At 38.7% G+C, this 14,763-nt stretch overlaps 1 protein-coding gene across 1 annotated transcript in view; it reads right to left on the reverse strand.

Moving 5' to 3' along the window:
* The window catches only part of MACC1 (MET transcriptional regulator MACC1), a 33,669-nt gene extending 20,630 nt beyond the window's left edge, over positions 1 to 13,039 (reverse strand). The window contains exon 1 of the mRNA XM_063152832.1: positions 12,904 to 13,039. Within this exon, the coding sequence (XP_063008902.1) occupies positions 12,904 to 12,906 (3 nt within the window). The 5' untranslated portion in view covers positions 12,907 to 13,039. The remainder of the gene's footprint in view (positions 1 to 12,903) is intronic.
* Positions 13,040 to 14,763: the final 1,724 nt, after the last annotated feature.

The raw sequence follows: 14,763 nt of genomic DNA on the forward strand, positions 1-14,763 counted from the left end.
CTGGATATGTTGCAAATGCGTAGGATGGTTTTTCTGCAACTTCAGTCTAGGAATGTTATGACAAAGTGATGTGGGTGACACTGTGTCAGGATCCAGTCTTGAACATCCAACTGTGGAACTAAATTGCCTGTCAGTGTGCTGCCTGGATAGTGACACTTTATTTTGGACAGGTGTAGATTAAAGATGCATGAGCAAAATATGCAATAAGAGCCTTGCAGGAAATTGAACCTGATATCCAGGCATATAAAAGGTGCCTTTAGGCTTCTGGAGTCCTTGTTTCAGCAAACTGAGGTGAGTGCACAAAGAAGGATACAGGGGGACACTACAATGTGGACATTACAACGTGCTGTGCTTTTGATGAGATAAGGTGCTAGAAAAGGTGCTTATTTCCATGAGCATGACAGAATTCTGCCTCAACATAAAGGAAAAACATGTCAGAAAGTCTGTACTGTCAGTTGAACCTTTTCACATGGAACCACTTTGGTTTGATATTGGTTAGCTTGGAGTGAGGACAGAAAAACCCCAACACACACACCAACCAAAAAACGAATTAACAGAGTAACACACATGAAGAATTTTCTTTGCAAGGTTTACTCTGTCTCAGGCAAGCTTTCAAAATGTATAAACTAGCAAAAAACTACCCCAGTTGTGTAGGGAAAAAATGGCATGGTGAAGAGGGGGGATACATGTCAATCAGTTGTTCCATTTCTCTTGGGAAATATAAAGGAAGATAAATACTGAGATGGCACAAACAATGGAAAATGTGTGACGTGATCAGCTCAACATGGAAAAAATTAATAAAACAGGTAACCTCTTTGGGAAAAATAATTATATTAAATATAGTAGAAGAAAGTAAATCCATTTGACAAGGATTCCTCTGGTTATAATTAGAGGTTAGTTCAGAGAGTTAATAACTGCAAGCATAATCATTCTTCAATGCATCCATAAACTACATTTTGCTCTACTTGACTGGCCACATAACAGGCACAGGGACCATGTACCAGCACTAATAGTATGTTTGATAGATCACAGTAATATTCACAAGGAAAGACTGTAACCTTTTTTGTGTGTATTGATCTGTTTTGACTGAAGAACTTGTTTAATAATCCTTGACACTTTAGGAAAAACATGGCAAAAAGAGCATCAGAAAGGGAGTCTTAATCACAGAGACAACTTCCAAGATAAACTGCAGAAAGTGCACTTTTCCTTTGTTGCTTTTTATGGCAATTACAGTTCCCCAAGTTTGGTTGGATCTTTTCTCCAGAAGTGAGACATCATTGCATTTAAACCATTTGTGCCTGCATTGTTAATAATAGTCTGAGCTGTCCATTAAGTTACAGCTGCCAATATTTTAAAGTTATTTTTGACAACGCAATTTTGAAGGGAAGAAGGGAGGGAAGTTCATAAAAATGCATTTTGTTCTCTAAAAGCCAAAAACAGCACCTCTCATTATACTGCAGACTCTCCCTTTACATAACAATCACACGTGCTCTTGACAAGAAAAGGCCCAATTATTTCTATCAAATAGGATACATGTTTAAATGGATAGTTTCTGTACTAATGAAGGACATTTGAACCTCTGAACTGAATACTTTCACTGAAATAATATGACTGCCAGATCAACTGTAAAATGATAAAGATCCAGCAAAGGAAGTCAGACAAAGACAAACTGTCATGCAATATCAGGTCCAACTTCATGATCCATCTCTAATTACAGAAGACTGCACATATCAGGGGAAAAAGAAAGAAGTCCTAACTAAGAAAATTAAGAACTGCTACTTCCAGTACTGCTGGAAGTTTTAAAACCAAAATGACTCCATTAAAAAAAAACAAAACAAAACAAAAAAGCAATTCCATTAAAAAAACAAAACAAAACAAAACAAAACCAAAACAAAAAACACCCAACAAACAAAACCAAAACCAAAACCAAACCTAACCAAAACAAACCCAATAAAAATAAACCCAAAAACCCAAACATTAAATAGAGTGGTCATTGTCACTGGGGATCTTCTTCTGAAGGAGCAATCAAGTTTGGGAAGATTTGAGGCAACAAGTTTCCAAAAAATTGCATGCCCTTTTGTGTGCAAATTTAGTTTTTAAATCTAGCTGCTTTACAGGCTCATTCATTGAACTATCTATTCCTACCTGTTTAGAGGAGGGCATCTATATTTTGGTCATTAATGTTTAGTACAATAGGCAGAATAACATGTTCAATCTCATCCACTTTTATGCAGAAGTTATGGTCACCCTTCAACAATTTCTTCTTTACAGAAGTGAGAGCAAGAAGTGTAAGAGATAATTGTTCCAGGTCTCTTCTTCCTCCCATCCCTATATTCTTTACCACCTTCAATCTCTTCACTGCACCACAGAATCCAACTGTGTTTTCAGCAGCAGTTCTCCTTCTGGTGGTGCACACCATTAGCCTAGATGAATTACCTCAGTGGAAAGCCAGTTTTCCCATCCAGGAAAACCACACTATTATATTGCAATTGATAGTATTACCCCCTGGAAGCATCTTAAGGCTGTGTACTCTCCCTGAACAACTCAGACACAGAAGTTATTCCCGAGGTTCTCACCAGCCAGTTGGCTGATATCCAAAATTAAACAGTGAAATGTTTGTACAACAAATTGGATACCACGTTAGCCCAGGCATTCCTGTGCTGACTTTTATCTCACATTGACTCTATTCCCCCCAAAAGCAGCAGCAGAGCTCCAGCTTGCTTTTCCTGACATCCCTGCCCATCAGCAGACAGGCACCCTACTTTCCCACTGGTTCCTGCTCTTCCTTTTGAGCCAACATCACTGAGGGCAAAATTTGATGAAGCAGCTGAGAGAGCTGTAATTGCTCAGGAATAGTCTGACCTGGCACTATACACTGATGGGCGCCTAATGATGCAAGAAATCTATCCCACACAGCTCTAGAACATTTTCCCATACCATTTGCCATGAAGAAAACTAATGTTAATAATAACTTAAAGTTATTCCTTCTCTGCATTTAATATGGCAGTGGTGCAAAGAAAAAGGCAGAAAGCAGTTGCTTTCTTCTTTCTTATTTCCTTCCCTATCTCCACACAGGTTCACTGGCTATGACATTGTGTTAGAGATTTTGAGGGAATGAGTATAGGACAGAAAATGAGGATGTCAGTGGCCCAAGCTCTATAATAGAAAAGACTCTCCACTTCAGTCACAGGCCAAAGGGAAAAAAAAAACAAAAAAACCAAATCAACCCATAAATTATCATAAATTTTATCCTTTTACATACAAAAAAAAATATCAGTTTAGTTGCAGAAAAATTTTCATTTGTCCTAAAAAATATGCCAGGACTGGCATCCTGAAATAAAAGCAGTGGCTGAAGAGATGTAGTTACAAATTGCTTAGAAAGTTGGACTGAAAGCAAACTTATTAAATTCCCAGAGAGTCTCTTAGATACCCCTGCAGAAAATCTCCAGGACAATGATTCAGAAATGCAGCTGGTTATACTCCATCAGTTCAAAATATCTGCCCAGACTTTTATTTCAATTTTTCTGTCTCAGCAAGCTTTACCATTTTTCACCACAACTGAAGTTATTGCCTTTCCAGTGGAAGTGAAAGGCTGTAGATCAGTAACTCTTAGATAGAATCACAGCATTTATACCATATATTATGTCCAGCTTCTCCCTTGGTCTGCCCCTATCTCCTTCCTCCCTTCCAATAAATAAAAAACAAGCAAAACAAAACAACAAAAACCCAAAAAGAACCAAACAAAAAACCAAACCAAAAACCCCAAAACAAAACAAACAAAACCCCAAACCAAAACAAAAACAAATCCACAACTCCAACCATTCTTGCCTTTTTCCAAGAACTTTTACAAGCACAAAATAATTTTCACCAAGAAAAGTGACAACTCCTAAACCTTGTGACAGTCCTAGTTTCAATTCTTTGTTTTGCATCACCATTCACAGATACTGAGCATGCTTGCCTTTCAGTTTTCTAAAGGCTAAGCATGTTCAATATGTTATACTATTAAGTCTTTGAAAAAGCTGAAGCTCCATGATTTCACTGGCTTCCTAAAAAACAAACAAACAAACAAAAAAAAAAAACCCACAAAAAACCAACCAAACAAAAAAACCAATCCTGGGTGGCATTTGTCATCTAAACCCACCTTGGTAGCCATGTGATGCTCCACTCACAAGAAAGAAAAAACACCTGGTATACAAAGTGAAACTGCTCTATAGGCTATTGTCAGACTACAGAAATTACAGAAAATTGATTTGTGACCACTAGGATATTCAAACATCCTGCAAAACCACATTAATTTCACAACTACTATTTGGAAATAAAATCTTCATGTGATGTCTAGAGTTGTTTTTCTGACAGCCTGGCTTGCAGGAAGGGAGGATAATCCCTCCCTGCTGGAGGAAACTACCAACAGTGTCCCATACATTGGCTACAGCAATGAAAAGAGCAGACATCCATCTCAAATACCACTAAACAGCCCAGGGCACAAAGTCCCTGCACAGGCCCTTTCTTTTTGGGATCTATGTTTCTAGGCAGCTAGAGTTGTTTTTCTAGCTGGTCTGCTTCAGACTGATCAGTAACAGCAGAGCAGCCTTTGCTTTGGACAGAAATGGATCAGATACAAGATTACAAGTCAAATAAACTAAAATCCAGACCTCACTTACAGTAGCTTTTTAGTGCTTTGATTTTCCTCGTTAGGAACCTGAAGGCACCTGCCATGTGTCAGGTCAGAGAATTCAGCCTATTCAGGAACACCTTCCAAATGCCAGCCCTAAAGAAAAACTTTTTCTGGTGTCACCTTCATAAATTTACTGCCCTTGCTCCATTTGTACCACAACGTGGGAGGAAGAATTCGCAGCCCTTCCATAAGGTCACTGACTTTGATGATCAAAGCATTCCCTTACCCATCTCACCTCCTTGGCATCAAGTGTTGAGTTTTACACCTTTAACTAGCTCCTACACCTCAAGATAATAAGGTTCAAAATGTGTGTTTTGTTATGTGAAATACTGCAGAACCTTATATGCAAAATTCCACCATTCAGTTTTTCCTAAACAAATTTGTTATTTTGTGTTGGATTTGTTTTTCTATAGAGATCAGCATACACAATACATTTACAGTGCAGTTGAAAGACTGCTCAGGTCAATCAGCTCACTCCTACCACTGCACATATATCCTTGCCATCACTGCCAGTGGTTCCTTGATTAAGGTATACAAGTGCCATGATGTCCTAAATATCATAAACATCCTTTTAACATTTAGCTTACAAATAGCAAGTCAAGCACACACCTTGATGTGCACTTTGATGCATGACACCAAGTAACCTTGCTTAAGGCATTTTTCCTTTGCTGTAATGAGACAGGAGACTCCTATTATTTGTTTTATCTCTATCCTACAGACACATGTAATCCTGATTGTGCAATTTATTGAACGTGTTTTTCAGCCTCCCTTTTATGGCAATTATTCATCTGTATTTCAGGTCGCTGATGATGACAAGCAGGTATTTGCAGAACACAAGATTCTCCAACAAAGAGTTGTCTAATACAGAAAGGGAAAGAAAAGCATGAAGCATGTCAATCGATACTCAAATTAAATATATTCTGCTTCCAAAGCTTCATCTAAACTTTAATTTTTCAAATATTCTTGGACGTGCATGGTCCAAATGTTGGCCCAGCATGAAGTTAGTTCAGGTCAGCTCCTGACAGATCACCACCCAGGGTTGTCTTTGTATCGGTTCCTTCATCTGTAAATATTAGGAATTTTGCTCACAACTTTGCTCAAAACTTGAATCATTATTATCTAAACACCTTCTATAATGTAATGGTTTTTTGTTTACTATTATACAGCAATCTCACATCCACCAGAAGTGAAAAGTATCACAGAGAAGGTCATGAATGAGAACATAAGAAGATATTTGTCTAAGATGGTGCAAGTTCTAATCTTTAGAACTTCAGGAGATTTTACTCCACACAGGAAGAAATGATGTCACACCCCAACAGTCTTGATAAATGTAACTAAACAGTTTGCTCTGCTGTGAAAACTGGATCAGATCATTTTATTTTACAGCGCAGATTAATCTCAAATTGCTGATTTTAGCAATATTTAAAATGGTAAGTCACTGTCTATCATCATCATTCAGTATGTTGAATCACTAGCATCCACACAAGTAACTTCATTTTAGAGTTCTTTAGAGATCAGCATTTTAAAAAACCGAGGCTTAACTCATAATCCATAAGTAAACCTCCTGCCTACAGGGAAACTGAGGGAGCTTTTGCTGCACTTTCTCCATATTAGGAGAGGCATGATGTGCCACCTAGGAAACAATTAGGTTTTTCTATTAGCCTCATAGACCTGTCTGTGACAAGACACAGCTTTTGGCACCACAGGCATAGAAATCTGGAAAATCCTATGGTTATGATAATTTAAGAATCACTACATTTGATTAATTCATAGGTTTCAAAGCAAAAAAAAAAAACAGTAAGACAATCCTCTTTCCTCCTCATGTTAAGAATCGGGGCCATAGAATTTTACCTAGATGCTATTGTGGACAAATTGTGTGATTGTAAAACTTTTTATTGAACTGAAAATTGTTTAAAAAATCCAATTCTGAGCGTGAGAGCTTGTGTTTATATTGTGTTTGGGCTCAAATCAGGGCTTTCTTTTACTTTTTCATTGGCATTCTTATAGAACTAGCGTTAATAGCACCCTTCTGCTAAGCTTTGTATAAATACATAAAAACAGAGCCTCATACCAACAGATTGTTTAATGCACAAGATAAGGAAATGCAGATAAACAAGTTTACATATCATAAAATCATAGAATCGTTTGGGTTGGAAGGCTACCTTCGAAGGTTAAGTAGTCCAAACTCCAAACCAAGATGGGAAGACTAAACTACAAAGAAACTGATAACCATATTCCAATGTCTTCCACCCCTACTGTAAGAATTGTGTAAACAAGTGCTAACTCCTTAAAAATCCATCTCCAAACAGCTTGTCCAGACCACTCAGAAAATCTGTGAATGGGAACAGGACTTGAAAGTGCCACGGGAAGAGAACTGTCACTAAGACCAAAGGGATGAAAATAATTGCATAAATATCACAAGAGTCCTTCTCTCAAGTGCCTACACCTTGAAAAGGCAATTAACTGGTGCAAGGCAGGTATTCATAACACCTCCTGGCAGCCTTTGACACTGTTTGTCTTCCCTTTCCAGCTGTGAACAGAAATCAGATACAAGTGTAGCTATGTATAACACATAGCAGGAAAATACAGATATAGACACACACACCTTACAGTGTTTCTCTCTCCCACGTCTTCATTTGTCTTCATTGTCATTTGTAAAACAATATACTAGTAGCCAAACTTAGAAGTCTCATACAATTTATAATTGAAAAATATTTGCAGTGGTGGAAAATACAACTCCCATCAAGTTCAGACTTTCAAGATATTGTCCTTCTGTTTCTGCTACTATTTATTGCATGAGATGAGGAAAAGTCTAGGGAAGTTCTTACTTATCTGGGGAGCACGTGAGTAGTGAACACAATACCTTTTGCTGTGTGTTTTGTGACTGCAGTACAATCATTACTGGTTAAAATACATCAGGGAATTCCAAGGTGCAAAGGGCTCTCCTACATATTTTCCTGATTAGTAGCACTTTTCTGCTCTGCCATATTAGTGTCCACTGCTCAATGCAAGCCAGAAAAGAGGAATAGAAGACGAAAAGAAAAGAAAAGAAAAGAAAAGAAAAGAAAAGAAAAGAAAAGAAAAGAAAAGAAAAGAAAAGAAAAGAAAAGAAAAGAAAAGAAAAGAAAAGAAAAGAAAAGAAAAGAAAAGAAAAGAAAAGAAAAGAAAAGAAAAGAAAAGAAAAGAAAAGAAAAGAAAAGAAAAGAAAAGAAAAGAAAAGAAAAGAAAGAAAAAGAATCCCTGAGCAGAACAATCTGTCATTACTCATGTTTGAGACACTATAATTTCACACAGAGCAACAGGTAACAATTAGTGTTACAGGAAGAGCAGTGCTATGAATAAATTGATATTTCTTGTCTCCCTGCTGTGCACCACCCCTCCCACCTTTACAGAGATCCTGCTAAAGCTTGTGGATCAGAATGAACCCAAGAAGGTTATCATCACATCACAGCCTTTTCTCCAGGGCTCAGAGGTCTTGTGTGAGATCATGTATGAATATAAACCAACCACTTCAAAGCTTCGTCAGTTGTCCCTCCCCCAACTTATTTCAGACAATGTCATTTCTTTTTAATTACACAGCTTAGTGCATGTTAAAAAATAGTTTATTCTAAATGTAAATACATATCCAAACTTTGGTCCCATTAGGATAATAGGACAGAAATGAGGCTTTAGGATTTTCTACAGATGGGTCACAAGCTTTGCATTGACTTGTGAAACTTCTGGATTTTTTTACAGACGTAGGCTCAGGTAAGAGCTTGAACAACTCCTTGTCAAGTTGTTACACGAATGTTTTGCGATGCAGCTTATTCAGCCAGGGGAAAGGAGCTGCTCCCTTTGGCATGGTCACAGGATGACTGGCACAATGGACCAGCAAGGCTGTTGGCAGTTATTAGTAGGTACAGACGAAACCTGAAATAATATCATTATATCTAACTAGAGGTCAGTGCAGATTAAAGTATAAACCAATATGATCTAGAATAATTTTAATCAGTTTAAATACTTGTGAGCCCCTATTTAACGCAGGGAAATATTATATGCCTCCATGGAGAGAGAGAGAGAGGGATTAAAGAATTAGTTCAGAGCAAGCCTGGAACAGAAGAAGGGTCAAGTCTCCCAAGTCTTCAAAGTGTTAGAAAATAAATGAGATCATGTGGCACTGTGCTTGAGGCTAAGCCTGGTCTTGGGGATGCCATCTGACTGGTGGCTGTCTGTCTGGCTGCTCCAGAAAACAGCAGTCCTGTGTCTCCTTTGCATCAACACTGGTACTTATCTGGTCCCACCCGGAGCTGGTCCAGGCACAATGACTCAGTGTCCTCCTGTGCTGGCCTGCAGGGAGCAATGGCTGGGCATGAGAAAGGGGACTAGCCCATTCTGCAGCACCCAGCCACTACTGAGCTTAAACGGTGTTCAAGGAGTTACCCAAAGCAAGGTGGCAGCTTTCCATCTCACAGGTGTGCAGCAGAGAAGAATACAAAGATTTGTAAGTACTTTGAGTCTCCAGTGAAAGCAGGCTTTCTCTAAAAATTCAAAAAGGTCCTTTCCCTATTGAGAGAGCTGAAGAAAATGGCCACATAGTCCACTCTTTACATTTTGGACTCAAATAATTGTCATCTAAATTCTTTTGTAAGTACATATCCCAGATATAAGGCCTCAATTATTCTCTTCTGGGCTTTGGGATTTCAGAGCATTTCTGCCTGCAGTGTCACTCACACAGCAAGGGAGAGGCAGCATATAATATAGTTTTCAGCTAAATAGCCATCTTCTCCTTGATTAGGCTGGTTTACAAGATGAAGTTCAACTGCACAAGAAAAGGACTCCTACTCTTACAGCAAATAATCAGTATATGCCTTCTATAAAATTTCATGTACCTCCAAACCTAAAAACTTTTGCTCATCACCAAAAGGACACCAAAGCAGAGCCCAAAACCTCCTTTGCCACAAGCTACACAATTGTTTCAGTTTTCTGGTGCTTTCAGTGTTTCAAAGCCCTGATTCAGCTTCACCACTGCTCCTTGGTAGGGATGTACTGCAGTGACCCCACATATTGAAGTACACAATAGGCTCTTTGAGGAAATTCTGGAGGCTGGAAAGGGAAAGTCAGTGGAGAATGCTTTGACTGTGTTTGCTCACGAACCAAAATTACTGAGATTATTAACACTAGAGCAGACTATGAAGAACTACAGGAAAGCCTAAAACCAGAGTGAGATTAAGTTTGCTGTAGATAAGAAAATGTGGTCTCAAAGGAACAATTTAAAATTACTCATAAACATTGATTTCTAATCTAGTTGAAATTTCTTAGGAAAAGCTTAAGCATGACCTTCAGCAGTTTAAAAAGGATATGCAGAAATGCAAATGGGATACTCATCTGTACTGATGAAAAGATGGTAAAATATTGCAGGGGTAATTGAAGTTACATGTTTTCCATTAGTATATGATATCATTTTACTCTGAAATTCAGTTTCTGAAAAAACCTACCTATTTTCTCCTGAAATTGCAGACTTGGAGGAGATGAACTGAAAATAATTCCAGAAAGATGGCAAGAGATGAGAAGATAAGGCCTCCATAGAAGTTAAAAAGATCTAAGGTAAAACTTGACTAAACGTTTGGGGATAGCAGCAGTATATGGGACATAAGGAGAGGGATGATATTCAAGTGGCTTTTTTTATCTTTCCAAATCATGTTTTATTTTCCATTGTGGGAAATTTTATTTATTTATTTATTTATTTATTTTATTTATTTATCATGGTTTATTTTCCATCTGTGAGATAAATTACAATTATATGCAATAGAAGTGATAGAAGAGCCTATAGTTCCAGACAGAACTACGCTTATTGTTTTACAGATTTTGTTACAAGTATGCACCATGTCTGTGGTGAAATGCACTATGTCATGATGAACTACAGCTGCCACTACTTCAGAGCTCAGCTTTTCAGACAGGAGGACATCCTCTAGAGATCATCAGATTAGGCTGAATATTTGGCTGTTCTGTCCAAAAAAAGCCAGTCTTTTGCCTTTTACAGCAGTGTGATTTATACTTCTGCACTGTGCCAGTTTTTGGTGTTTGTTCCACATATTTGTATACATATTTCAAGGGTGGACTTCCCTGCAGAGACTTGTGCCAAAGTTTACAGTGGCATGAACACACGTAGTTTCTCAAGGATCTTGAGCTTATCTATTTTGAATAATAGAGAGGAATGGCATCCAAATTCAGAGATAGTGAGCATCAAAGATATTTTTTCCCTTGGATACCATCCATAGAAATCTCTCACAGATAGTCCACCAAACACAAATATTGCTGGGCCAAAGGGGGAAATCACTATGATAAAGAGTTACAAAAACATTAAATAACAAAGAAGTGTGCAATTGAACCCAGTTAGCCATTCTCATAACAAGAGGAGAAAGACAAGGAAGCAAGACAGCACAAGAACTTACACCAAATATTTAAATGCTAAATAAACCTTCTATTACAACATACTATGGCAAGTCCAAAGAAGGGCAAAAAAAGTTGATGAAAGGGGACGCAAGTATTTTGGGGAACAGCTGAGGGAGCTGGGGTTGTTTAGGCTGGGAAAAAGGAGGCTCAAGGGGGACATTACTACTCTATACAGCTACCTCTAAAGGAGGCTGTAGAGTGAAGTGGGGGTCAGCCTCTTTTCCCAGCTAGCAAACAATAAGGCAGAAGGAAATGGCCTCAAGTTGTGCCAGGTAACACTTAGGCTGGATATTACAAAAAAATTCTTCACCAAAAGGGTTGTCAAGCTTTGGAACAAGCTGTTCAGAGATGTGGTGGAGTCACCATCCCTGAAGGTATTTAAAAGAGGCATAGGTGTGGCTCTCAGGGACATGGTTTAGTGGCAGACGTGGCAGTGCTGGTGTAATGGTTGGACTTTATGTTCTTAGGGGTCTTTTCCACCTAAGCAATTCTTTGACTCTATGACTCTATATAATTAGCCTGTTGAACATACTCCCACAGGATATTGTTGTTGTAGTAGTGAATACAAATGTAGGTAGTCCTGGCTGTTAATGTACCCAAGGCAAACACCAAATTGGATTCTAACACGTCAAGAACCAGCTTGAACTTGTGCTGTTAATCCCGTTGTGTATGTCCCACCCAACACAGACACTCTGCAGCTGCTTTCAGAGTGTAAATTCAGTGTCAGGGCCTTTTCTATTAACTACTGTCAAATACATGATTTTGGGCCAGGGAAAGTGCTGCCAGTGCGGCAATTTTAGCCTCCCAAGATCTACCCAGTAGCAATAATTCCTTCACTTCTCCTCTCCCTGTATCAGTTACTCAGGAGGACACCTATTTCCCTTTTATAATAATGCCAGTCAAAAACTATTTTCAAGCTGTTAACATTTTGATCTTTCTTCTTAAAAAAAAAATACCTCCATATGAAAAAAATGGTATTAGCTGAGTGGTAGTAATAGGTAGGAAAAGAAAAAGAGCTGTTTCTTTTTTTGTCTTTCACTTAAATCTTTCTATTTCTACAAGCAGCCAACTCTCCTTGTTATTTTTTAGCCATAGAGGGAGGTGGTTCAAGGTATGTCAGCATGATAGGTCTTGCCTCCACTTAGGCTGAAGGTATTACCTTTCAAGGATTCTTTTAATAGAGAATGAAAAATTTAGTGTCCAGAAGTTTATGTGCTCTTTAAAGTCTCTTTCTCTGAATTCTAATGGCTGCCTTGTTCTCAGGGAGGATTGTTAGGGGGTGTTCACCATTCTGACCTCAAAAGCTGGAGGCCAACCCAACAGCTGCAAGCATGGACTGTTTTAGTTCATTTAGTGCTTCAATAAAACCAAACCAACCAATCAACCAGCAAAAAAACCCACAAAGCCCACAGAGTTGCATGCGCACACACCCTCCCCGATCTACAGCAGCTCATTTCACAGAAATAGAAAGAACAGAGAAGGAGAGCTTAAAATTGATTAAAAAATTTAGGAGGGTCACAATTACTTATGTTCTCAACAAAGGTAATCACCAGCACTTAGCAGGTGCCTTTCTCCACACATCCCAAATCACCCTGGGGTACGATATCATGCAATTCAAAATGTCCATAAGTTCTGCACCTTCTTCAGTAGCACCTGGAACTAGCAATGGCCAAAAGATAGTACTGGACTGATGCAATAGTGCCAGGCAAAAAACTACTCTGATATTGAAGATCCTCCAATGCATTTTAAATGTAACCAGCAAAAGATACTTGAAAGAAAAACAAAACCAAACTCACCATTCTGGAAACAGAGCTTTTCCCTAGATCCAAATTATGTTTTTGTTCAAGACATCAGTACTGTTGAAGGAGCAATTGATGCTGCTCTGGCTTTGAAACACTCTGGCGTGCTCAGAGTCCAGGTGGTGCCGGAGCACACCTGGCCAGCCTCCCTCTTGGGAGTGCTGAGCAATGCCTGCTGGAATGTGCAGTCTAGCAGGAACCTGGCACCGCTGGTTCCAACAGACAGGCGTGAACCACGGGACTACATTACCCATAATTGCCTTGAGCTGGTTTATGATTACACCTGAAACCAGGGGAGGTGGTGTGCAAGTTTCACCTTAGGGGGGAGAGAGATAAGCAGGGGAGAAGGAGGAAGCATGTGCTCCTTGTGTGCCACTGAACAGACTGAGGATTTTCTGTTCTCACATGCCATGCTGCAGATATACTGAATTGCTGGGAGGGGTTCAAAGAGTGGCCTTCTGATTAAGGTCAAGTTAGAAATAATTAGATTTACTGGCAGTGAATACTGTGACTGAAATTGCTTGAACCTGTATGACCGGTTTAGGCATCTCTGTGTATGTGAGAGAATCAGACAACTGGATATAAGGAAGCAAGTGAAGGAGGGGTGGCAGTGGCCTAACATATCTACAGAGGAGGGAATACAGAAACATTTGGCAGGGTGAGGAGAAAAACGTTCCTTTTTAGCCCCATATCCTTTAAGAAATAGTAAATTTTCCCACATGTTATATTGCAGGCGGTTTTTTTCAGTGACTTAAGAATTTCATAGAATAAAGTTTAGAAGGAGAAAGGTTACAGGAACAGACAGATAAGAAAAACGTGCCAGGAAGGTAACAGGGACTTGAGAAGGGATGATTTGCCTATCCTGTTTTAATTTGCTACCTGTGGGCTTATGACTCTAAGGACTCACAGAAGAAAGAGATTTCATGGAAAGAGGTTTCACAGGCTTCCTAAACATGCATTCAAAACGTTGAAGTGTAAGTCAGACAGGATTAAAAAATGGAGAAAGACAGAATCCTGGATATTTATGAATAGTGTTAATTGGTGGGAAATTTCCAACAAATAAGCAATCCGCCAAAATAAATGGTAATGTTTGATGTGACAGCAAAGTGGAGTGAAACTCAGCAAACAGTTTCATCCTGAAAAAAATGAAATTTTTGGCCAACTATTTCAATGAAATGTTCAGTCCATTACAGCACCATTCAGAGGACCGAACACTTTTTCTCCCACCCAATCCAGCAAATAGCCTCTCCCACCTCACCATACATGACAAAGATGAAGAAAGAGATGCCCCATATCCAAACGATTTAAGCAACAGATAGATTTTTGAGAGAGCTTTATCCCGCTATCAGAAGCAGGATGTTAGAGTAATACAGCATAGTTATTCACTCTATGGTGTTAAAACGACCAGTTACAGAAAAATTGGGTGGTTTCTACTACCACTGCTTCTCTAAAGGCATAGTTGGGACAATTAAGATCTGAAAATAGAAAATGTAGGACAGATAAGCCCTGTCAGATACCAGGAAGAGAAGGGAAAAATTTCCAGTGACATTTAGTGGCTTGCCCAGAGCTGTTATGAAAGCAAGCATTTAATTAGCATTACATGTTTAATTTTATGGGGGTTTTGAGCTTTCTTGAGGCAGATAATGTCTTTCATGTGTGTCTAATACTAATGACAATGACAACCCAAACCTGTTGAAACTCAGGGTCATACCAATATAATCTAATAATAAATTAAGATTTTGGTGATCTAAATTCTAAATTTCAATCCCTTTTCTATTATGTCAGACTACTCTTTAAAATTTCTGTTTAGGTAAGGTACCTTTCCTAGGCTTCATCTCTCTGAATGGAACATTACCT

This window comes from Melospiza melodia, chromosome 1 (genome assembly GCF_035770615.1).
Source record: "Melospiza melodia melodia isolate bMelMel2 chromosome 1, bMelMel2.pri, whole genome shotgun sequence".
Classification (NCBI taxonomy): Eukaryota; Metazoa; Chordata; class Aves; order Passeriformes; family Passerellidae; genus Melospiza; species Melospiza melodia.